General features: G+C 30.1%; 3 protein-coding genes across 4 annotated transcripts; 2 read left to right on the forward strand and 1 right to left on the reverse strand.

Annotated features, from left to right (window-relative positions):
* Positions 1-1,027: 1,027 nt before the first annotated feature.
* Positions 1,028-8,722, forward strand: LOC111038601 (sperm-associated antigen 6-like; the record flags this gene model as incomplete). The annotated part of the gene is made up of 9 exons (XM_022321765.1): positions 1,028-1,324; positions 2,754-2,967; positions 4,169-4,353; positions 5,652-5,825; positions 6,210-6,362; positions 6,444-6,593; positions 6,655-6,816; positions 8,199-8,344; positions 8,423-8,722. Coding segments are annotated over 9 exons (1,650 nt in total), but the record flags the coding sequence as incomplete, so codon positions are not given.
* Positions 8,723-10,915: 2,193 nt separating this feature from the next.
* LOC111038611 lies at positions 10,916-25,615 on the reverse strand. The gene is made up of 5 exons (XM_022321778.1): positions 24,844-25,615; positions 14,602-14,935; positions 12,500-12,571; positions 11,902-11,991; positions 10,916-11,833 (listed from the first exon to the last, which is right to left on the reverse strand). The coding sequence occupies exons 1-5, from the start codon at positions 25,311-25,313 to the stop codon at positions 11,681-11,683; spliced, it is 1,119 nt and encodes a 372-aa protein (XP_022177470.1). The 5' UTR covers positions 25,314-25,615; the 3' UTR covers positions 10,916-11,680.
* LOC111038610 (glycine-rich protein DOT1-like) lies at positions 16,859-23,495 on the forward strand. 2 transcript variants are annotated; one of them, XM_022321777.1, is made up of 3 exons: positions 16,859-17,387; positions 21,827-22,253; positions 22,458-23,495. In XM_022321777.1, the coding sequence occupies exons 1-3, from the start codon at positions 17,373-17,375 to the stop codon at positions 23,180-23,182; spliced, it is 1,167 nt and encodes a 388-aa protein (XP_022177469.1). In that variant the 5' UTR covers positions 16,859-17,372; the 3' UTR covers positions 23,183-23,495. The 2 variants fall into 2 exon arrangements, with proteins under 2 accessions (XP_022177469.1, XP_022177468.1); XM_022321776.1 differs by having other exon boundaries at positions 16,860-17,387; positions 21,827-23,494.
* Positions 25,616-27,454: the final 1,839 nt, after the last annotated feature.

Genomic DNA, 27,454 nt, shown 5'->3' on the forward strand with positions numbered 1-27,454 from the left:
CCATGGAAAAGGTTATACTAGTGTAGGTAGTACATTAGTACTATTATATTATTTACCAACCTACTCTTTTTATTGCCCGGTCGATATCATCTGATTAGCACCACGCAATGTAGCAGTGTATGTAAAAATTAACTAATACGAATATTATTTAAAATTTTATTAATATTATTTCGTATTCGAATTACTATAATATACATGTAATAATATAATGTGTATCCATAGTAATTATTACAATATTGGAACATATTACAAAGGTTATATTTATGAATTATGTAATCATATTATATACTAATATATTATATACCTACTCCGATACTACCTACTCGTAACTCGCAACCTACTCAAATTATACAAGTAATTACAAAAAATTAAATTGTTTGTACCTATAGTTATTGAATTAATTCGTCAAAAAACTAAATCCAAGGTATCATATACGATATATCTACACGACTACACTCTACAGTTTCACACTTTATTTGTATTAAGTGATTCTTAATAATGTAAACAAAGTGAAAGTTAATATAGTTACAACATCGATTACAATTTTTTACGGATAAATGTGTACGGTAAATTAAACATATACAAAAGGTAATATTTTTATAATTTTTGAATTTTAAGGGTGTGAGATAAAGACAGTGCACTCATAGTACGTCTCACTTGGGTACCTAAATCAATTTAGACCACTGCTGTTAAGTTATATTATTATTAATATATATATCTACTTGTGTTTTATAAGACCTTGAAATAGACTATAGTATTAGACAATCACATAGGTATTATAACGGTGTATAGATATTTAGGCATACATGATCTTATATATTTTATATAGGTAGGTATGTTTCTATGGTAACACGTAAACTACCTACTGTGTATTATTTAGATTTCTTCGTGACCATTTGAAGGATTTCAATATTTTACTAGTCAATAACAATATTTCCAATACCATGAGTCCATCTCCAAAAGTCGTCGTACAAAGTATAATAACGTATTCAACTATATTCCAAGATAAAATAATACTAAACACATTACCTACAAATTTATTTCGTCCACCAAAATAGCTTTTGATAACTATGCGAAAAGTCAGTTGACATTCGTGCAGAACATAGCAGATCTAGCGGCCAAGCCTGCTTATGTCGAATGTTTATACGAAAGCCACGTTGTAGAAATAGTTCTACCATTAGTGACTAATATAAATCCTACCGTGAGAATGAACGCAGTATTGTGTTTGGTAAGATTGGCAGGTAATAGCGAACCGTGCGCCAAACAAATAGTATGTTCAAAAAGTCTACTAAGTCGGTTACTAGGACAGCTTGTAAAGGAAAATGTAAGTCAACTTTTATATTAATATATTATAATTATATTATAATTATAGTAATTATAGACTACCTAATACCTATATAGTACAGTAACATTAATTATTAGAGAATGTGTATTTTCTGTATTACGCGTGTTTGTAACTATTTTAAAAGAGGCAAGAAGATCATTCGAGCCTATTTACGTCAAAAGTGGTTCCAGAAAATGAGAAAGGCTCGATTCCTGTTTCCACGAGATCTTTTTTGTGAACCATTTAGGTGCTATGTAATGTAAAAACGTAATCCGGAGTGATCCATTTAACTTAACTACGTAAGACACTCATATTTTCTGACAACATTAACGTTTTTGCTTAATTTTAAGTCGTAAAAAAACAATTTTGGAGAACAATTATACTTTTTATTGTTATCTTTTTCTAGATATCCTACTCTTTTTAATGACGACATACATTTTTAATTTCATTGTCCAAAGCAGAATATTATTTGGAGTATTTTGATCTATACAAATTAAATTTCGGACACGTACTTTATTAGTTATAATAAGTATTAAAGTATAAGTACCCATAGGCTATAAGTACCTATTTTAAGTTTCGATAAGCGGAGTAGTGGATCAACATAATATTGCGGGGTAACCCAGCACCACTCCATATCATTCCACTCATTAATACTTGATAAAAATGTCTAAGTTCTGTTATAAACCATAGACTCGTCTAAAATTCGATTTGTGTGTATCAACGCACTCCAAAAAATATTATACTTTAAGGACTACTAAGATTAGGTAGGTTAGACTAAGGAATTAAAATTTGGATGTTGTAAAAATTGCATGTTGTCACTAAAAAGTAATTTTTTTAAGAATAATAACAGTATGTGAAAAATATTTTTTTAGAAAAATGTTTTTTTTAACGAATTTAAATTATATATAAAAAATATTTTTAAAAACGTTAATATAGATTTTGAAATCATAAGTTTTATTAAACGGATCACCCGATGTATGGTTCCCACAACAAAAATAATAATGTTTTAATCATTAAATAATTGCATATTCATAATGAACATGAAAAAATATTTTTTGTATTTTATTTATTTATTAATACGTATAATATTTGTATTTTTTTGTACTAGTAACACTAACTGGATTTTTGTTAGTGTTTGATAATTATTTATAAATTGTAAGCGCCGTAGGTGCAGGCTCCGAGAAAATTCTACTAAATTACTTAAAGTTACCAAACGTAAGGTTAGGTAAAATAACATTCTTGATTTTCTAGGAATCTATTTAAAGTTGTCTTTATAGATGTAACTTCTCATAAACTATAGTTCATACTAAAGCAAATTAAATATAAATTTAAAAAGATACAAACATTTTTGGATACCTGTTTTTGAAATAAAATTTTTATTATTAATATAATACTTTTACTTTTATGTTTTATTTTTTTTTTTTTATAGAAATATTATAAAAAAAACTGCATGAACCTTGTTAAAAATCTTAGTAAATATTCATCTGCAATTACTGAAATCGTGATTAGAGAATGTGGAGGAATAGACGCTATTTTGATGTGCATGAAAGAATTTGATTCTTTTGTCAGAGAAGCAGCTATGCAAGCAATTACCTGCATTGCCCGCCTAGACGTAAAACTATCACAACTAATCGTTGACTATGGTATTTATTAAAACTATACATAATTAATTAAAATATGTGCTAAATTATTTTTATGGATTTGGTTATCATTATAATATATAGTTGATATTTACTTTATAAATTTGCATTATTAAATGTTCTGTGAACATAAAAACAATCCATGATCAAAATGGGTTTAGTCAGGTTTTGAATATTGGAGAGATTTTAATAAATTCTGATCTGAAGCTACTTTTTCAAACGGAAATGAACTAAAACCAACTTTTAAAATCTATGATATAAGATTCTGTTTAATAGGTATTGAGTTTATCTTGTCATTGAGCATATGTCATTGAAATGGATTTGTTAAATTCGAACTTAATGATAAATCATTGTACCTGCAAACATATGAAAAACGATTTTGACGACTGTGTGTCCGCATTGACATGGGGTAACAGGGTGACTATTTCTGAGGGTATATTAGTATGTATTTCTATTATTATTTGTAATTTTTTTCTGACAATACGCAATACGCTGAACTATGGTCTTTAAAATTCTATTTCTAAACCATATAATACAATTTTGAATATCACGACCAACTTTCATAAGTGTTGGTCTTATGCAACCTAATCAAGAACCTATGTCCAATTCATCCTGTGAAAATCATCTTCATTCCACCAAAAACAATAATTAATGAAATCAGGCCACTCTACCTACGAGGCGTGACAGTTATTACTTATAACGTCTTATAAGTGTAAAGTGTGCTTTGAGTAAAATATCACAATTTTTATTTTTGGTTGGTCACGACGGTGCCATTGACATGTGTATCTTCAGTGCGTGCGTAGATTGTTCCGGTGTGTTTGGAATATGTAGAACAACTTTTGGAACAGTAAAATAGTTTGTACATTTTTTTTGTTTAAAATTCTTAAAATTATCAATTTTAATTGCTAAATCTTAAAAAATAAATACAAGTTTTCATAAGTCGGTTTTATAATTTATAGCATATTAAAAATATCGAAAATATATAGGCACCATTTTTTTTATAGACATCAAAAGTTCTAAGTTTGACGAAATTATAAATTTAAGTGAAAAATAATTTTTTATTTAGCGAAATGATCAGACGAACATTTATAAATTAACAGTTAATCAATATGTGTGTTTGAATAATATTATACCTATTCAAGTTCTGCCTACACTGGAACATATTTATAAACACTGGAATAACATACATGTTTTGTATTTTCAGGTGTATTACCTCAAATTGTTCTATGTTTAAAAGAACAACAACAAAGCTTAAAATTATATGCTTTAACTGCATTAGATGAGATAGCCAAAAATAACGAAGATTTAGCTATAAAAATTGTGGATGTGCCAACTCTACCTCATGTGATAACTTTTTTGATGCCTAACTTTATTGATAAAAAAGTTCAGGTAATATAGTGCAATTTTATACTATCGTATATTATTATTTTCATTTTCATTATAATTAATAGTTATTATAATTGATTAAGTATTTTCTAGACGCATACAACTACATTGCTCTGACTTATTATTAAAAATAATATTCCTATGAATAAATTAAACAATATGTGTAATTTGCTAAGCAACTATGTACTGTTTACATTACATTTAATTGAACATATATGTTAATATATTTATAAATGTTAATATATAATTTGCTACATTAATATTCTATACATTACTTTTTTTTAAATTTTCAATTTTAAACTCCCAAAAAGAATCCATTATATTATCGGACAATGTTGACATTCATTAATTTAGTATAAATTACACATTTGTGCTAATGGTTTAATAACTATAATTTATAACCATTTTTAAAATGATGATTAGGAAAAGATAATATTAAACAATGGATGTTTACTCCTCCATAAGGTGCACCTTATGGACTATGATGCCATTGAAACTAAATTAGATTTTTAAAGGTCAAGTTAATGTTTGTGTGTTTAATAAAGTTTACATTACTCCTATACGTATAATGTATATACAGGATGATATTTTAAGCGTGCTTACCCCATTTTGTTTAAATTATGCATGTATTCAAATCCTGAGGTTTGGAATTTCTAAATGAAGTTCAAGGTGATATTTTTTAAAATATTTAGATGATTTTTCTGAAAATGTTGACGCATTGTAATCAAAATTTGAACAAAACGTTTTTGAGTTATTCTACTTAAAATACTAATGATGATAGTTTATTAAAAGAATATTATTTACTTTTGCTTTGAATATTATTGAGCATGTGCATTTTTTAATAGATAATATAAAGAAAATACTTATATATAAGTATTTTATAAAGTAGAATAACTCAGAAATTGTGCACTCAATTTTCGTTTTCAATAAGTAATAATTTTCAGGAAAATCATCTTTTACACTAAAACATGTGGATTCTCATTTGAAAAACCAATGCTTCTATCATCACAGGATACTCTTTAAATGCTGTGATAAATCTAAGAATTCAAAAATATCGTCTTTAACTACACTTAAAAATTCCGAAAGTTAGAATTTGAATATATGCACATAATTTAAACGTAAAAATGGGACGAGTATGCTTAAAAAATCGCCCTGTCAACATATTATATTTTAAGTTGTGTAAAATGTTTACACAAATTACGAGTATATTTATATATGCGTAATATACAATAAAAATAACTTAATTATATAAAGAAAATACTATATGTTTTGATTTTTTTTTTAAACAATTGTTATCTTAGAAAAGTGCATTGGTATTAATAAAAAACATTGTTAAGCATTCATTATACTTAACTGAAAATGCAATTGAGTCAAACTTATTCCCAGAAATATTACTTTTGATGGCACATCCAGACGAATCGATACGTAACAATTCGGCCCAAGTAATTCGCGAAGTAGTACAACATAGCGTTCAGGTACAACCATATTATAATACACATCAGTATTTTATTTATGTCGAAATCATTAAATTGTATAATTGAATCAAATATTTTATTATAATAACTTCATTTTTTATTCAAATTTATTTATTGTTATATGAAAAATATATTATATTATATTATATCAGCTATTATATTATTTATATAATATATTTCATAATGTATTATCTTGTGTTCACGAGTAAGTGACAATATAATATCAATGTCGGAATACACATAGGTAATAACCTAATAACTATAATAATAATAAATAATAACTAATAATAATAACCTATAACCGAATACACACACGTTTACCACCATATTATTCTCATATAAAATTTGTATAAGCCGTAATGTATACATTTTTTGTTTTTATAGATTGCTCAAATGGTTGTTAATAGTGGTGGAATAGATAAGCTGTTAAATGTTATTTCGTGCACACAAAATTTGTCTCCTAATCCTGCTGTACACGCTTTAGGATACATTGCCGCAATGTCACCAAAACTTGCATCAGCCATAATTCAATCCCAGGTTTAAATGCATTTTTTAATTGGTTAATTGTACATAATAGAAGTAATCTATTAACTATATATATATATACATATATATAAGGTATTGATGCATTTGACTGCTATTTTAAAAAGTGATACGGACAAGTTAACGAAAGCAGGGACTGTTTGGACGTTAGGCATGATAGGACAACATAGTGCTGAACATGCGAGGTCTGTTTGCTCTTGTGGCGCTGTAACTGATATCATAAACGTAAGATACAACTACAACAATTAATTGCAATATTTGCTTATAATATTTATTCTTTACACAGGTTTATTTGGATTCAAGAATAGAAAGCGAGAGCCGACACAAATGTTTGGTTGCTCTGGAACAAATATTGAAAAAATGTGATGATTTTAATGTTTTAGACAAATTGTTGACACCGTCGACCCCTATCGAAATAATGATACATATACTTGAAAAAATAAGCATAGTAATAAGTATTTCTTAATTTACTTTTTATATTTTATTTCATATTTGTCTCTGATTATACGTGTCACATGAAGTTATTAATGTGATTAATTTAAAGTTATGGGACAATCATTATGACGTGTACCCATAGGTGGTACTACAGAGGGGACAGAGTAGGCGACTACCCCTCCTGGGGACCCAGGCATGGATCCAGAACAAATATCTAGGGGGTCCACAATTTTTTGTCAATGTAAAATTACAATATTGGAATCACTGTCCACCGTGAACTAAGATAGTAATATCTTAGTTTGTGCACCCCAGAATTATACGTATAATAATATATTATATTATCAGTCATATATGTAATTTGAAATTAGTAATATCTGCTGGATCTGTAGAATTATTAAAAAAATTTGGGAAATAATATGTCTGGCCCCCCTGGATCCGTCCCTGTGCATTAATGTATACGTATAGTTCCTTGAATTCCGGTTTCCTAACTCTAAACAAATATATTTTTATTGTATATACAATACAAAATTTGTTGCTGTGACAAACACGGGCTCACAAGCATAGATAATGAATCGCGGAAAATAAGACCACGGAAAAAAAGCCCAGAAAAAAATTAAATATAAATGTGTACCTCTATACTCATGTCTCATACTCCTAATGAGTAATTACTGTGTGCTTGTGCCTATAACAAAATATAATATATTATAATGAAAATAATGTTATAAATTATTATCATGTGTATTTTTTGTATAAAAGTGGTGTATATATACCTAAGGTTCTATACTTATACCCCTGATATTTTTTGACTTGTAACTTAAAACTATTTATTAAGTATAGCATTTTGTTACGCATCTGCGTTCAAATTTATAGTTACATTTTTTTTCTATTAAAAGTTGTTTTTTATATGTAATTAATAGTTAAGCACACGCCATAATCAAACATACAATTATTTATATTTGAAATTGTACATTGAATAAATAGGTAAGAAAAAAGTTTCTTATTAATTGAGTCTTCGCATATGAAATTGCCTATATTGGCTATGATAATAATTTATGAATTACTAATTACTAATTAAAAGTAGAGAATAGGTACATGTGTTCACATATGTCATATATATTTAATTTTTTTCCTGGACTTTTTTTCCGTGGACATTTTTTCCACCTACCAAATAATTGTTTAAATAATTTAGGTGACAATGATTCCAATGATTAAGGACGTATGGAGTTATAAGATAATTAAATTGTCTATGTATAGGTATAATATTAAAAAATATGTCTATAAATTAATAAATAGGCACACACACAATTAACATCGAATTGTTACTTATGAGTTATGAGCAATGAACTGCTGTACCACTGTAGTTAAATGTAATTATTATTGTTCAATGTATTACAGATATTACCTAATAATTCTCAAGCACGGCGAAGTTTTATTACTAACGGCCATTTGAAAATGATTCAAAATATTAATCCGGAGATAAATACAGAATTATTTCAAGTCATCAAGGCTATCAATTGTTGTTTCCCAGAAGACATAATACAGTAAGATAAAAATATGATTTTTATTTTTCACATTCTATTGATATATTTATTAAACTACAACTGATGTTTATAAACTAGAATGGTAGCTGGAGATTTCCCGGAAACCGTTATGAAAACCGTGGATAAGTACGTGCCACAAAGTGAATGTTTGTTTTATAATCGTCAATTAAAAAGTGATGACCAAATGCAGAAATCCTATACTACTACAAAAACACCTTTATCCGGCGAAGAATCGTTTTTTAAATAATTTTTCATAAATTTGATTAATTATATTAAAAATAATAAAATAAACTGCAATAATATCCATAATAGAAGTATTTTTACATTGTTCAAATATCAATATAATAACACTAAATTGATTTTTGGCTAATTAAATCAATGACGTAACTTGTTTGTGTAGTATTAATTTCATACTTTTTGTGACAAGTTATCCAATTATTGTACGTTTGTGTTGATTACACAATCTGTCTAAAAATACGCTTCCATTTAGTTTAATTAATAAAATAATAGACTATAAATAGTGAGTAGGTAAGTACCTATGTTTTTGTTACATAAAATTATATGTTATATGTTATATGCCTTGTATTATTATCTCCATTTTTAATTTATTATGTGACGGTACAACTATTAATATCCAACATTCCAACATAATATAATAATCGAATTTGAAAAAAAAGCGGATAAGTGGATGTCGCTCTGATGTACATTAGGTGTTTAAGAGGTCGCTGTAATGGATGGTATTACATTTGAATTTAATGATATCAAATCATTGTATACGAAAAACGATTCTGAGTGGAGACGGTATGTCAGTTTAAGATATTTTATATTGTTATTATATATTATGTTATTAATATGGTAGCCGGTAGGTTGAATTTGAAAAGTTTTGGAACAGAATTATAACAAAATGATAATCATTATTGTTTGAGTTAATATTCGATTTTGTCCAAATTTGAACTTCAAATGTCTGTAAAAAATAACTGTATTAATATATTTTTTAGATTTATTGGTTAGGTATGGTAAAAACTGCTTAAGTGGAACCTGGTTTTAAATTTTCAATCCTAAGCTATAAAAATTGAATATTTTATACATTTTTAACTACAAAATCATTTTCAATTTTCCATTTGATAAATATTTTCAAAATTTGAACTTTAATTGCTTCTAAAAAAAAATCGTGGCTATGTATTTTTAATATATGTCAACTGTTATTGTAACAAGTTATTAAGAGTCTTGTATTACATTTTGAAGTTTTTTGACCCAACCAATAAAATTTAATTGACATTTATAGAAAAAAAAATTTAAAATAAAGGAAAATGGAAATGTCCGTCAACAGACTAATTGTTTTCAAGTCAGAATATTTTGAAAATGTTATCGAGTATATGAATTGATGGAATAAATATTTGGTATAAATTTCAAGTGTCTAAAGTAATTCGTTTTTGAATGACAACAAAATAAGAAAATCGCTAAAAGAAAAATCGAGCGAATATCTAATGTTGTAAAAATTTCAACTTCAAACGCTTATAAAAATTTAATTTGACTTTTCGGTAGAAATTTTTTTTGATGAAGGTAGACAAACTAGTAAGGAATCTTGTATTAAATTTTTAAATCTTAGATATAAATAAAAATATTTTTATGAATTTCTAACTAAAGGTAATTTGCAAATTTTCTTGATTTTTACGAATTTTATGAAAATTCTAAGTTTAAATTCAAATTATTGTGGATTTACGCTCAACTTTTTTTAATTTCCATTAACAACAACTGACAAGGAACATTGTATTACATTTTCAAGTTTTTTGACGGAGTGAAAATTTTTTTATCGACTTCAGTTTAAAAAAAACAAATAATAATCGAAAATTTAATATGCCTATAAATAGTTCAACACAAATCAATATACATTGAAAATTGTATGGTGTATAGAAAATGCTTACACAAATATTTAATGAAAATGTCATGTATCTTCTGTCATTTTTGTTAGAGTTATACTAAAAAGTAAAAACTAATATCGAGTTTTTCGAAAATTGGTCTTGCGTAAAAATTCCCGTTTTTCCTTAATTTTTTGTTCGTTTTTCCTGTTGATTTTGAAAACTATTGGGAATTTTAAATTTTAACCTCCCGGATGCACTAACTAGATTCACTTTCCTACCAGAAACACTGCTATTTAAGAAAATCGAAGCACTTTTACTACAAGAAACCGTGATGACTGATGACAGACACAAATAAATAAATATAAAAACACACATTATTGTAAAATCAATACATTCATCGCTTTGCTCAGAATCTAAAACATTAGTCATTGTAGTGTATTTGTGACAAATAGATATGCTATAAAATGTATAAATCTATTATAAGAAATATTTTTTTAGGGGTAGGGCTTCATCCAAAAGCACAATTTGAACAGATTTCAACTACATTTAGAATCCACACGTATTAGCAAATTATACGGATAGCCGATATGCACCCAATGTAAGTACTTACTAGTTACTACATATAGCTATAAAAATCAAAAAATATCTTATGAATTAACAAAACATTATATTCTATACTACAATATTTATAATAATTAATTAACACACAGAGCACATAACTTATAATAAGTATATATAGTGGATACATTAGATTATGTATGATATGTGGATATGTCATATCTAAACAAAATATTTATTAAATAAACATAATACATACTGCAATAGTGCAATACACCTATATTATTTAATTGTACAATGGTTTAATACTTCAATCTAAATCGGTGTCATTGGATAAGTTTATAACAAATAACAATATTATTCATGTGGCTTTTTTTTAATTTTCAAATCACGATCGTGATACTTATATAATTATATTTGAAAGTTTTTTGGTTGCAATAGTTAAATGTAAATCATTAACACTGTTTGACAGTTTCCTATGTTTTTAATCAAAGGACAAACGTCAAATGTAATAATGCTACAGTAATTGTGGCCTTCAACAATGAACCTGGAAAATCAGATCTAAAAACCTTGTTATTATTCTCTTAGTTGCATAGGCTTAAGGTTAATGTTAAACAAATATGAAAACATACTAATTTTAGCGTTTTTAAATGTGAATCAATAGTAACAATTATTTTAGTGTAATTTAAATTATAATATACCTAATATAGTATACACAAATGTTTGCCAAATTATACCTAAAGTATACCGTTATTTTATTTTTATTTTTCTAAAGATACCCAACTTAATGGTTACCGTGATTAGTATGCGTGCCATATTTTGTAATTATAATATGTCAATAAAATACATTTTAAAAACAGCCAACATATTACATTCTAAAATTTAAAATACATTCATTTTTATGAAATTGTTTTATTCAAGTGCGAGTAGTATAATTTGATTTTGTTTTGAATGCACCGGGTGTCATTGTTGTTGTTGTTGACGTTACGTTAAACGATTGTACCAAGACATCAGGTGAAGATCCTAATTGTACCAAAATCAAAAAATACGTAGCTATGGTACCTATTATCTGAAATTATAATATTTAAAATTTCACAAAATACATTCTATATAATGGTAAGACTTATGTTGACATACCGATACAAACATTTCAAAGTCCAGGCAAATAAAACCGTAAATAACAAACTCTATTTTATGATCCAACATCTCCAAAATGAATAGTTGTACCTATACAAATAAAAAAGTATTAATTTTACTTTAAAGTAAAAATGCCTACTAATTTTTTCTTTTAACTTAAAATAATAAAAATCTAAATTAGATAAATTATAATTTATGAGTAATGCCATTAAGTTTTTATTGTATACAATATAATATACTTAATGATAATACTTTATTGTATAGTATTGTAAACCAAAAGATTGTACCAAATCATTTCGTCAACAGTTTGATTCTTTTATCTTAATTTATTTGTTATGTCGATTTATCATTTATACGACGTTTATTGTGGATGAAATGTCCTGTTAATGAATTATATAATGCTTTTAATTTTAAAGATTTGACAAAAAAATATTTTAATGTTAGAAGCGTCGCGTCGTATTGATAACTTAATATTTCAGGACAACAGTATACTCAAAAAGTGTGATTTTATTTTTATAATTACTGAGGAATGCAGAACAAGTATTTAATATATATATAATGTATTATAATATTATAATTTTTTATATTAGCTACATACCTTTCTCTTTGTGAGGTTTACTTGATGATATTCATTAATTTTCTTTTGAAATGTGATATTAATGGAATTCGCCTAAACAGTAGATCAATATTAATGTTTTCATAAGAAATCAATACTTTCAATTAAAGCAAATTATGAACTAAAGCAATATTTTTATTAGATTTATGTTTAATAAATAGACATATAACCATTCCATCCGTCTGTATTTAAAATAAAGTATGAAAGGACAGGCTAAAAAGCTGTAGGTTATCATGTATAATCTATACGCGGACTTGATCGTAATTTATTCGTATGCCTGCGATATATTTAGTGTATTTTTCGATGACACCGTCGTTTATTGTAGACGGTCGTCAATTTCAAATTTCAAATTATAATTTATATAATATGTAGTTTTCATATGGAAATATATTTTAGGCAGTAATCAATTAATTTAGGCCTGGCAAACGAAGCAAATTGCGCTGAGTCGACGTTATATTTAATTGTTTAACACCGCCGCACTCGCAGGTACGAACTGTACCGTTGTTGTGAAACTCGGCAGAAGCGTAGGTGCGACGGTTGTACTCAAATGACGCGACAACTTAACACGGGCTAAGTGTTTTATTTTATGACTGTTTTTAAATTGTTATACCATTATAACTGTTTCCGACCAAAAACTTGGTCCGAGTTTGGCGTTCTTACCTTTTAAAAGGAACAACGCAGGGGCATACTACATAATATGGCACTTACGTACACTGAGTGGAATAAGTTTTTCCAAACTGAATTGCACATTTGCGCAGTGGTGTTCGAAACCTCAAGTAATTCTGTTTCAGAAGAAACGAACGTTAAACTAACAACCGTATACCATCGTACCTCATTAAAGTAATGCTAAAAGCGTTAATTCTATAATTGTCTTTGACGAGAATCATTACGTATACCTAGAGGGTCGTGTGCGAGGGTATGAGACGATCATATAGGTTAAAGCTGAACTCTTTTTGATCCTTTGAGTATAAGGAATACGAAAGTACCAAAACGTGAGGATTTGGTTTATTGGTTATTTAATGTATGTTTCAACATTGAACTCGCAGGGATCTTAAATTTTTTTTCTCATGAAATTTAATTTATGAAAACACACATAACATTCTAAAACAGTCTCCGGAACGAGCAGCACAGCTACCAATTCGATAAGACCATGTCTTAAGCAAAATCGTCGCGCCGCGCTAAGGCTCATTTTTAATTCAATCTCTACCTCTCAAATAAATATATATATATATTATCTATATAGGTACATATTTTGAGGAGAGGAGTGGCAAGATATCCTTTTTTATAGAGGGAGGAGTAGAATCCATATACGGCCTTCCACATATAGTTATAATATATTGGTGAAGAGTAATATTAATCATTAGAATATCTAATATGTTAAAAATTAATTATTATTATATATCTATTTATATACTATACAATATACAGCTAATAGCTATATATACCTATAACTAGAAAAAGATAGAGAGAGAGAGCGCCGACGGACCTAGTTTTAGAATATTTAGTATATTAACCAGCCAAAAAAACTTCTCTGAAGATATTTTGTGTGTTATATTGACAATAGAAGGGTAGTGCTTAATAATAAAAATACATTTTGTGTGACCCAACTCGGCTGTTAACTTATTAATTGTACCAATTATAATTTAAGTTCCTGTAGGTACTATATGTATAGTAAGCAAAACAAATTGAACAAATTGTGCTTGAACTCCACTCATTTACTTGTCGTTTTTGCTTAATTTTGTTTTAAATAAATATTATTTCTTACTTACAAACTACAGCGTCATTACCATTATTCGTTTAAAGTATGAAATTGTCTGATTCAAAATTTGATAATTTCTTCAAAGCTATTTTCAAACCCAAATGCTCCCACCCAAACAAAACGATATAGGTACCAGTATTGAGTGTATAATATATACCGTACAGTAAATGAATTATTTATAATTCCTTTGAGAAGTAGTACAATACAATAAAGTCGGTCGGGTCGACAAGACTTACATACGCGTCATCGGCAGCCGGCAGGTTGCATTATAATCTGTTATCATAATATTTATAATACATCAGTAAATATCACGGTTAACACTTACCTGTTCGACGGCCGTATGGCAAGCGTCAATGATGAAGTACATCTGCAGCATGCGTATCAGAGATTCGTACAGGCAGTACAGCGTGATTCGGATGGTGTCCGCGCCGTCGGACATGAGCGTGTTAAACGCGGAGAGCATCATGAACGTGACGCCAAACACGTTGCCCACGATGTTGAGGAACAATTGCGTTTGGAACGCTCTCGTCAGCGTTGTGCAAACGTCGCATATGTCCAGGTACGCGAGTCGTGCGGCAGACACGGAGAATCCCGACAGAAACGATGCCGAAACCGAGCCGAATGCATCCGTTACCTGGACATTCAGTTTGTTCAACACTCTGAAAAGACAATAACCTTAAAATATATTATATTGTGCAGTAGGCACCGTGTTCAAGTGTCCTGTTTAGAATGCCTGCAGCTTTCGCGCGAGAAGTTGCGAAATTATTCTATAATCTATATAGGTATATAATGTGTATGCGTCTAGTAATTCTGAGCCTGCGTGCATACTACTATTTACTTACGGGAAAAAATTATTGATGAGATAAATTGAAATTAATTATTAAATAATTGTAATAGTATTATTAGTACACCACAGATAAAATTCTTCCCATTGTCCTAGTGATAATAGTAATTAGTAACTCGGACGCAAGTTATCTGTCATGTTTATCAGTTATAGTTAATCAGTAACCACTGTGTCGGTATTAACTCTTACAGGTATTGCTCTTGTCCCTAATCCCTTCAATGGTTTTTATATTATGTGTCGGTACGATAAAAAACGCTTCTGAGCGGAGACGACCTGTCAGCTTATATTTCTAACGCTATTTTATGATTTATTTAAATATTGTTAATTTAATCATTGATGGCAAGTTTAAAGTTTTTAAGATTAATATTTTGATTATTTTGTTAAAATTATTAAACTCATAAAAATGTATGTGGCGTTGCTATAAACTTTTTTCAAATTTTCAGTAGGTATTATTGTATTAAAAACTTCTTGTATCTATATGAGAGAATATTGTATCACATTTTCAGCCATTGGTTTTAAAATCAAAAAAAAATAGTTAAATTAAAACAATTTATAAATTATCCTATACACTATTATAACACTCTTTTACTCTATATTATATAAAAAGAAAAAATTTTAAAAACAAAGATTATGTTAAAACAATAAAAATTTAATAAATAAAAAAAATAAAAAAAAAAAATGTAACGAGTTTTGAACTTCAAAATGATTTACATATTTTCGTGATTTGACGAATTATGTTAAAATTTGAACTTTTAAATTAGAACCCAAACAGGCTTTTATCCAAGAAACTTTTCTTTTTTTCATTTAAATGTGTGAACATTAAATACATAATACAAATACAAATAAATAATAATAATAATAAAACTAAAATACACAAAAAACATCAATATAGAAATATTTATCCACTTCCTACTTGCTTTACACTTATTTTATAGTTAATAGATACAAAATATTGCAGTACCTGGTATCGTAGTACTAATGTCGCCAGTATACCTATATCAAATTAATTACATATTGATGCTTAACGAGTGCATAACACTCACACTACAGTATATTATTATTATGTATTTTAGTATAGTTAGAGATAAGTTAAGAAAAATGAATAAAAATGCAATGAGATATTGGAACATTTGTTCTGTTGTTGTACACGGCCATATTGTTTTAATTATATAATTATAGTTATATGTTGTAATAATATGTGATCATAATTTGATAGTAAAAGCAAGTAAACGTGTAATTTCTACAATACTTCCGGACAGGATCATTTTTAGAAACAAAATCACTAACTGGTATTGAAAATGTATTTACAAACGTTTTCATTTCTCTATAGGTTTGGCGTACCTATTGAGTGTCTATACACACATTATAATATTACGAGTCACCTTAATGTGGTAGGCGGGACGTGGGGGGTGGTGAGTCGGTGGCGGTTTGACGGGCACTGAAGGTCGTCGTGCGTGATAGTGACTGACGGAGAGCTGACAGACGACGGCAAAGTCCTCGAGACGATTTGTATTATAATACCTACCTATATTACGCTTAATATATATAAATGTTATCGTCTGCGGTGACTGGTTTCCTTTTTTCCGTTTGTCTCGTCCGGCGAATTTGCCGTAGACTTCTCCCGCGCGGGCCGCGATTACAATAATAATAATAATATGACATAATGGGTGTGAATCGGCAGTCATCCACTCAAGGCCCTAAACCGATGCCGGCGAGCTTTTACAGCGGACCGATTCACCGCCGCCACCCAACCAGATTTTGTCTGAACGACTGTGCACGGCGCGTCGCGTGCGACTACGTCATCGGCGTCTATTGTGCTCGCGCGCGTCGAGACGACCCTTCGTGACGGGTATCATAAACGGCGCTAAAAAGGTTGCGGCGAGTGACATCATAATCGTTCATTATAATTTTCTAATTCATTATTGTTCCTCGGCGGCTCGGAAGGCCGCACACGAAACGCTCGCGAGTCGCAGCACACTTTTGTCTGGCCGCGCGCGACGTATATATAACGCCGGGCGCGGCACCATCCACAACACTCGTACTCTTCCGACCGTTTAAGTGACAACCACACAGTCGTCTCCGTCGTTCGCTCAACCGCCTTCCGACGCACTTACACACGTCTACGCCCCAGCCGGGTCTACGATACGACGTCGCCACGACAGCCGTCCATCTCGTCCACGTGACCGCCGAGAACCGGACGCGCCCCGCCAATCGCCGACAAGCGCACGCCGGGCCACCGCGTGTCCGCAACGATGATGACCGCTGAGGTAACGATCGCATTTTCTTAACGACATTGCCGGGTGTTCCGCCTGTCACACGGCCGCAGGCCACGCGTTAACCACGGGTCCACAGCCACGCCGTGGGTCGTGACGTGTCGTGTCCAAGAGTTGAGATCTGCCCAACTCTGCAAGCGGTAAATTTCACGGTTGATCGTGGTTTATAGTGAGTGTTGATACCGTGATTACAACGGTCAGTCGGAATACGATAAAAGGCACACGACACGATACGACAAACGACGTACCTACCCGTTATGAACCAGGCTATAAAAGCGCCTACTTGCATTACGTTGTTGTAGTGTTGTTATACAGTCGACTCCGGGTAACTCAAAGCTTATTGAATTTACATTTATATTCTTATAGATATTCATAACTTGGATGTTATTTTTTTTTGAAAATCGATGAATACGGTTATTGTTTTTCTTTATTTAAGAGGACACCCGCGTGTGTTGCAAGTGCTTAATTAACATGGCAAATTTACGTTCAGCAGATCGCGTTTAGCTTTGTTAGTTTAAAAATTAGAGTGAATCAACCTATTGGGAAACTCGATAGTAAGAACATTACCTGTGTTCGTATATTGGTTCAATTTTTAAGTGAATTATGAGCATTTTTAATTTACTCAAAACTTGCTAAAAAATTGAAGTATATCGTAAAAAACCAATGTAAGAAACACACATAATGTTCTTACCATCAAGTTTCATAATGTGTCGATTCACTGTGGTTTTTAACCTAACAGAGCTAAAAGTGATCTGCTGAGAGTACATTTGCCATGTTAAGTACTTGTAAGACACAGACAACACGTGCGGGTGTGGAGTCCTCTTAATACATTTTTATTAGTTATATTGTTCATTATACAATTGGGTGGTATAAATAAATTTTCGATATCATCATTATTGCTTTTAACTTATTTACATAATTTTTCTGAAATGTGATTTATTCGAGCTACTAAGAGTCGACATATTTATTAAATTAACTTGGTTCGATAAGTATTTTGTGTCACGATTTTAATGCATGCGTGGGTACTATACATAGCCACATAAGTACAGTGGCCAACTTAAGAACTACAGACACCTGCAACCGTTTGACTTTTATTACTCATTCTCCTTATTATCAAGTACCTAGATAATAATACACTCCTTTCATGAAAAGTGTTTGAGCATACAGAGCAATCCGTCAGGTTAGGTTACCTGTTCTATACACGATAATTTATCTATCTGTCGTGGAGTCATCGTCCATCTAACTACTGCAGGAGAATATCATCATTGCACATTTGCACACCTCTTATGGTAAAACAGTTTCTTTTTAGATGCGATGACCTAACCAAAACAGTTTTGTTTTACGACTTTTTTAGTTCGTATTACTGTAGTTTGATATTTCTTGATTATTGCGCAGTATTTAAAATACAACGTTAAAAATGTTTCAAAATAAATATTTTTCATTTCATTATTTATATTCTACGAAGTATAAACTAGTTGATAAAATAATGTAATTACAAAATGTTATGATTGTAACGGTCAACGAATGTTGGTTATTATTTTGGTTGTTGACATAAAATTTTAAAATGTATTTTGTATTATTTATTATATATGAATTAAATGTTAAATATATTAATTTTCAACCTCAATTTTTTTTTAATTTTAACATTTAAAAAAAAATTGTTTAATATAAGTTATTTTGGTTTAGAGTGTATGGGCTATTTATTAAAGGTAAAAAATTAAGCATATTTCTAGTTACAAGACTGATTGCCATACAATATGACGTATAGAAAAATGTAATCAAAAACGACTGAGTAGGAAAAACAATGACGCCTCGAAAATTCTTCGTAATTTGATCTTTTTTATTTTAGTTTTAAGTTTTTGAATGAACATTAAAAGAAGCCAGAAAAATAAACACCAAGATATACAAAGTCACAAAAGTGTGTTATGTAGATATACGTTTATTATCATTTCTGAAAAAAAGATTTTAAATTCTGAGTGATATGATCTACATTCTACCTACATCAAGTTTCATCTTTCAAAAATGATCGACATCTGTTTATTTCACTAAACTTGTGTTTTTCCTGGGAAATACGATTTTGTAATGACACCGCTCTGCCCTCGCTCTGACTCCCTTATTTGTAATACGTGCTAACAATAGCATAATATGTAAATTCATTATCATTATAGCATTAAGGTACATACAAATATATTATAATGTATAATATATATTATTACCTATAGTATTATATATTTATTATAAATAAGGCTGGGATGTATATTATGTAAATACATACATGTTTTTACTAAAACATGATGAATTCGTATCAAGTGATTTGCAATGAAATAAGACACAAATTGTACTTTACATATGTTTACATAATTCGTAAAATGTCTGATTATTGTTTACATTTTTCTAAAATTTCGACAACAATATTCTAATATGTTAAATAATTTGTCAATTTACATCATCACAATTATTGGTTTTGTAGTATTACACATTTATATTTAGAAAATATAAGTACTCTTAAAAATTGAAAGTGTTTATAAGTAGGTATAGAATTGTATTTTTCAAGTTGACATATTTTTGAATTTTTTCGACTACTTTTGTTTTATTTTTTGTTATAATTTTTATTTAATATTTCATATTTTGGCCATTTTAATTACATAAATATGTACATATTTTTGGTTTTTTATTACATATACATTCCAGCCCTAATCATAAATAAGCAGATAAATATTATAAACGTTTTACATTAATTCTTATAGTGTAGACTGCTGACTGAGTTGTATTAATGGTAATGTCATGCATTAGTAAGTAGTAACACAATAGGTCGGATACAATACATGCGAGTACTGCATGGTCAAATGATCTATGTTAATTCTGAGAAAACAAACACGGGGTATTCTAATTTTATAAAATAATTAGTAGATATGTATAATGTATTAAGGGTACAATATTTTATTATAACATAGGTAAACACTAACTAGCCGCACGGGAAGAACTAAGAATAGGTTAAATGGATTAGTATGTCACCGTAATATCAAAATTATGCCAGAATAATTAATTTATGACTTAAGTACCTACATAAAATATAGAGTTAGATTTTGTGTTTAAGATGTTGATGACTATAACGTAAGCTATGTATCTATAAATAACAAAATAGTCATACCACTGAGTATAGGTTAATTATTAAAACAAAATTGAATACATTTATACTTAAAGGTAGGTAATAACTAATATATAATATATTTTATTAACATAGTATTACAAGGAAAAATGTAGACAGTAGTGGGTATTGCTCTGCTGTACAATAGTTGTCAAGTCATTGTAATGGATGTGTTATGTTTATATTCAACAATCAATCATTGCATACAAAAAACAATTAATAACGGAGAGTTTGTGTCCTCCTATAAATCCTTGTATAAAATATTCAAAATAAATAATTTTTAAAAAAAATGTATGCAATTTGAAAATATTTTATGGCCATAAATAATTAACTTTTCATCAAACTTTTTTTTTGTTTAAGGTAGAAAAATGTGTGTGCATTCTTCTATTAAAATTTTTAATTCTGATAGGTGCAATGAATGTATTAATTTTACAATGATGTGTGTTTTTTTTGTTTGTCTTTCACCACCTTTTAAGGTACCTAGTAAAGATTATTTGATTATCTTCATCAAAATCTTTTCTGGTAGGACAGTGAATGTTGTTGGTACTTTAGGGAATCAAAAGTAAAAAATTCCCAATAGTTTTCAAGAGCGTCAAGAAAATCAAACAAAAAATTATGGAAAAACTGAGATTGTTACTCAAAACCATATGTTAACCTGATGTTGAGGTTAAATCAGATTATTTTTACTACCAAAAATGTTGAAAATAGAAAAAAACAAATCATTGTAAATAGTTAATACAATACATTAATTTACTGCACTCAGAATCAAAAATATTTAACCTTTCGGATAACAGAGCATAATTTATAATTTTGTTTATAACGTTATAAAGCTATCATAGTTTTAAGGTAATTTTTGGTGGTCGAGGGAGGAGCCAGGGAGTCCTCATAACTCACTGAACTCTGATTGAATACATCACTCCCAAGCCAAGATCCTAAATATGCCACTAATAATGAGTAATGAGCTGTGCTTGTTGATACAGAATGTTTTATGTGGTTATAGAAGTCAAAGAGTGTATTAATTAAGAGCTTTAGAATAATTGAAAAACATTACATTTAACTTTTTATTTATTTATACGTTTAATAAATTAGCATTTTTTGGGGAAATTTAGGTTACATTCAAGATTTAATTATAGGTTATTACTTATTATTGAGAATTATATTTTATGTTCCATAATGTGCTTTATTGGTAAATATATTTTATGTTAATACATATTTAGTAATATTTCCCTTTACTATACAAGTGAGTTTGGATATAAACTAATAAATAGATTTATGTTTGTTTCAGAAATTAATTATTGTGGTATATCTATTGAGATTGTGTATTTGCCAGCAATATGAACAGTCAGGAGGACAAGGAAGTTATTCATCGCCCAATGGAAAATATGGTGCATCTGCTTCTACAGGAAGGTCGACAGCCTCCGGAAGACCAAATGGTGGTTCTGGTTATGGCCCTGCATCTGGCATTCTTGGCCAAGGTCAGGGCGGAAAGGGTAGCTATGGGAATGGTTTCAATGGAAATACAAGAAATTCAGGAAGTCAAAATGCAGGGGCCATAAACTGTGGCCCTAATGACAATAGCGGCGGCTATGGTGGATCCAACAATGGTTTTGGAGGATATGGAAGTGGAGCTAGTGGTTTAAATAGTGGTTCCAGTGGTGGTGGAGAATATGGAAGTGGTGGTGCGGGAGGTAGTGGAGGATATGGAAATGGAGGTTTTGGCGGTAGTAGTGGTGGAAGTGGAGCTGGTGGATATGGAAATGGAGGTTTTGGTGGTAGTGGTGGTTCAAATGGAGCTGGAGGATATGGAAATGGAGGTTTTGGTGGTAGTGGTGGTTCAAGTGGAGCTGGAGGATATGGAAATGGAGGTTTTGGTGGTAGTGGGGGTTCAAGTGGAGCTGGAGGATATGGAAATGGAGGATTTGGTGGAAGTGGTGGTGGTAGTGGAGGTTATGGAAATGGAGGTAATAATGGACGAGGAAATGGAGGTAGTGGAGGTAGTGGAGGTTATTCGAATGGTGGTCTAGGAGGTAGTGGAGGATATGGAAATGGAGGTTCAGGAGGTAGTGGTGGATATGGAGGTAATGGTTTAGGAGGTAATAATGGAAATTTTGGAACCAATGGTGGAAATTTTAATCCAAATCAAAATGCTCCTCCAGCCGCTAAAGTGAGTTTCAATAGCTTTTTTGGAAAATCCGGACGAAATGGTCGTGGACAATTCGGTGGGCCAAATGAATCTAGTTCTCGAGGATCTAACAACTATGGCAGTCAAAATGGTGGAGGTTCTGGCTCCTATGGCCAAAACAATGGAGGTATTGGCTCTTATGGTAGTCAAAATGCTGGTGGTTCTGCCGGTCAAGGTGGTCAAAATGGTGGTGGTCCTGGTTCCTACAGTGGTCAAACCAGTGGAGGTTCTGGTTCATACGGTGGTCAAAATAGTGGAGGATTTGACTCTCATGGGGGAGGTTCTTCTCCATATGGTTCACAAAATAGTATTGGATCCAGTTTACATGGTAACGGATTTGGATCTGGGCAATACGGGGAATCGGATCTTGGTGGATCTGGACAGAATAATGGATTCGGAAAAAGTTCTCCGGGAGGATTTTCATCAGAATCTGCTGGCCAAGGATCTAATGGGTATTGATACCTTTACATTGTAATTCTAAATTATAATTTATTTATTTATTAAATTATTGTTTTTGTAAACTTATCTTATGCGTTAAAATTAAATATGTGTATTATTTTTAAAATTTTTTTTCTAATTTAAGTTGTTCCTTTGTGAAAACTTCCTTAAAAACAATATAATTATATCGCCAGATTTCATGGGTACCTATACGGCTATACGTACCTACATAATATAGTACTCTGATATCCACTATTTCTTTGGGTAAGTTTCATAGTTTCAACAATCAACCATATACCTATATTTATATTTATTTATTTGTTACCGTTATAATTTAACATATTGCTTTAGCTATAATGTATTTACATTAAAATTAAAATTATCTAAATCTAGAAATTGCGTAGAATAATACAAGTTATTTTATACAATCCAAAACTAAGAATAGTTAATAAAATATAACATTTTATTGCCTGTAAGTTAAATGCTAAATTACAGATTAAAAATCATTATTTTGATAATTGATTACATTTGGGAACAATTTAGTATTTTATATTTGTCACATACATTTCGAATAAAATGGAATTCGGACAAAAAATAAAAATCAAAAATACGTATATAAAAATATAAACTTGTACAACTTTTACAACATTTTCTTTTTCTATTCAATATAACTTGTTACAAAACAACATTTTAAAAATTAGGTTAAACCATCAACTGTCTAGTGCCTAAATTTGAAACGTGGAACAGGTAGGTACCTATTATTTAATATTACCAGATTGACTTTGGTGACATTTTGAATTACACTATACAATATTCACTGTTCTCACGATTAATACATCAGTTAGTGGTACATGTACATTTATAAACCGTGAACATAATCATTTTTTTTATTTAAATAAAATGTTATACGACTTGATTATACCGACTTAATGCATACAAGAAAAGTCATCATAAAATATAACACTATTCGACAAGAAATAAGCTCCCTCAAATTACAGTGAATAGAGGCGAGATAAATGTTTATAAGTTTATGGATTGTAGCGACGAGACGTGTTGTAGACTAATACCATCTGATAGTGTTTCATTGTTATTATTATTATAATTTAATCTTCGTACCTGTTACATACAACAGAGTAACAGACCATACAACATATAACGAAAAAGAGTAGCGACCCAAACTAGTTCACAAACCACAGGAATCTAAATTTATCTTAACAACTTCCAATATACACAATATAATGGAACGGGCACGGAGAATTTATAAAATATCTTATGGTTATATATCTTCGGTTTTCGCCTTAATTTGGTTAGTGTATTAAGAACCCAGATATTTCACGAAACAACATAATTTCACAATTTAACTCTAATATATTTATTTATAATATCTATTATCTAATTCTTGATAATATGATGATAATTATCAATATATACGTTGGGGTAGTAAAACTAAACCTACTATCATGACAGTATATTATGGCGGTGAATTAGTATTTATACATAAATATAATTTTTCAAACATAGTTTTAAACGTGTCATTCAATCAACAAAACCTAACTATTAGATTCATTTGAAATCCTTGCGTAAAGTATATTTATTCTGAACGCAAAGTCGCTCAAAGACTCGGGTTACTCAAATGATATCAAGCTAAATCTAGCACCGGTTGTATAACCTGTGTTACTGACCTTTTAACGAAAAACACGTGATCCACAAACATGAGCGTCACGTAATAGTTGCCGGCTAACGATATCGTGCTAAGCAACGCCACGATACCCGACTGAGCGGTCTTCTCGCCGTGCTCCATTAGCCGACCGTACTTGAGGTAACCGAACATGATCACTGCCGGAACCAGCCAACAACGGGTCCGGTATTTGATTGACCAGTGGCCGACCGCGACAACGTCGGCTTGTTGACCACGGTTGTCGACTTTGATTTGGAGTGACCGTTGCACGCGGCTCAGCGAATGCTGGATGTGCCGCAGTCGGACGCTGCACATGGCCGTCAGCAAAATGCTGATCGCGCCGATCATGTCCGTCGACACAGAATGCAAATGGATGGTCCTGTCGTCGTCAACCCACATTAACTGGACCTCGTCGAACACCAAGTACAGTTGTACAGGGATGATGGCCAACAGCAACACGGTCTGAAAGTTCATGCCGATGGCGTCGAACGCAAAATACTGCGGACTCTGGTTGAAATTTGCTACAGTTTTGCACGAATATCTTTTGAATACAAAAAACAATGCCGTTTCAAACGCTGAGACTTCAAATCGGAATGGTAGTCACTTTTCGTATACCAATTAACAGCTTGGGTAGGTACTTTTTAGTGGTACGGAACTTCGGATTCCACAATCGATATGTTCTATATCACCACGAAGACGTTATATTATTGTCATTATTGTAATGGTCGGCTGCCACTAGACGTGAGCAGAGGTGTACGATTTCGAGTGCTTTTTCCTTGTCGTAATGTGTACGAACAATCACAATTAATAATGTATTTAATATTACAATAGAATAATATGAACCACTCGAATGTGACCGTTTCTGACAATGGCGTATTTATTGTGTGGGGGGGGTGAGAGGACTGCAGTCCCCTCGCCGCTGAAATGACATGAATGTAAGTGTTTCATAATATTTACATAATCACTCTAATATTTTTTCCTAACATTATTATTATTATTATTTACGTATATGTGAACATTTTCCCGAAAGTTTGTGGGCGATTTTAATAATGTCTTTTTATGAAATTATTATTTTATTTTCAATCGTGTATTTTTTTATCGTCAATCGGTATATTAATATACAACATTATTAAATATTAAATTATTCTAATAATTACCGATTTTCATTCCTAGAAAAAAATAAACTATAAGTATGTACCTACGAAACAATTATGAAATAAACCGTAATTTATGTACCTATACCTAATAATATGTACCTAGGTAAAAGTTGCTCTGTTCACTACAATAATTTGATACCAAACACTACAATTATAGTAATATAGTTATGGACACTGTCTAAATAGGCAATGGTACGTATAATAATATATTAAATTTAAATTTATCGGTGACGCGTGACAACAAATATTTTGCGACGAAAAGCGTGTAAAAAAATAGAGTGCCACTCATTTGGGAGTTAATATTGTTCACTCATTCGAGTGGTGATATTCGTTTCTACTCGTATATTTAATTTTATTATAAATATTAGGTGAAACCTGAAAGCGCAAATCGACCTTTTTTTCGATAACTCAAAAGCGCAAAATGAATTTGTGTTTTTGTACCTTGGTAGTGGGATAAAAGCGCAAAAATAAATTATATAACTTGATACAATTTTTTACTGACCTAACGCTTGACGCTCTACGCTTTGCATGTATATAACCCGTTTCACGACATATTGCAGCAACGCGTCGCGACGGTTGTTGCATTTGTCTGTGTCTTATCTACTCAAATAATAATACTCAACATTATATTTTTTATTTTTACTATTTTTACTTTATTTTTTATTACCAATTTTAATATCACTGTGACACTGTAAATGCTTAATTTAATATTAATAATAACTACGATTTTAATTAAAAACACTTTTTTTATAAAATTGATTTTTATAAGTTTTTTTTATTACATACTGATTCCTTTAAAAATTCTAACTCTATGTGAGACTCGCTTATGATAACGATGCCTACTATTTTACAAATGATGTATTAATATTTCAAAGTACATTTTTTAGCATCAATTAATTTTAACTAATAGTGAAGTAAATCCATGTGTACAAAAAAGTACTTTGAGAAATATAAGAAATGACCTTTGCCAAGTAAGAACTATACTTTTAATTTTAATTTGTAAGACGTTAAATAAAGTAATAAGAAGGTACAAACGAATGACTCTAATATTATATTTATATTAAATACTTGTATACCTTCCTGAATATTGGATGAAATATATCTGTTTATTCTAAATTTGTATTTTGAAAGTATACCAATATATAATATAATAAGAAAAGATATTTAGATATTTACATTTTTATGAGTAGAAATTAAGGTGGAAATAAGTTTGATATGAGAACTGCTGTAATTAAAGTTGAAATTATAAGTTACCAACTTTTATTAAAAAACATAAAAACTGGGTTAATTTCTTTAACCAAGGGGTTCTAAAGCTTGTATAGACACTGTACCCTTTTTTACCATTACAATTTTTTGAGTACCCCTTCTCAGTTTGTAAACTAAAATATGTAAAACAATTCTGAATAGCAGACATTTAATTACAGAGGAGTCTCACTAATCCGGACACCTGGATAATCC

Source organism: Myzus persicae, unplaced genomic scaffold, assembly GCF_001856785.1.
Source record: "Myzus persicae strain clone G006 unplaced genomic scaffold, MPER_G0061.0, whole genome shotgun sequence".
Lineage (NCBI taxonomy): Eukaryota > Metazoa > Arthropoda > Insecta > Hemiptera > Aphididae > Myzus > Myzus persicae.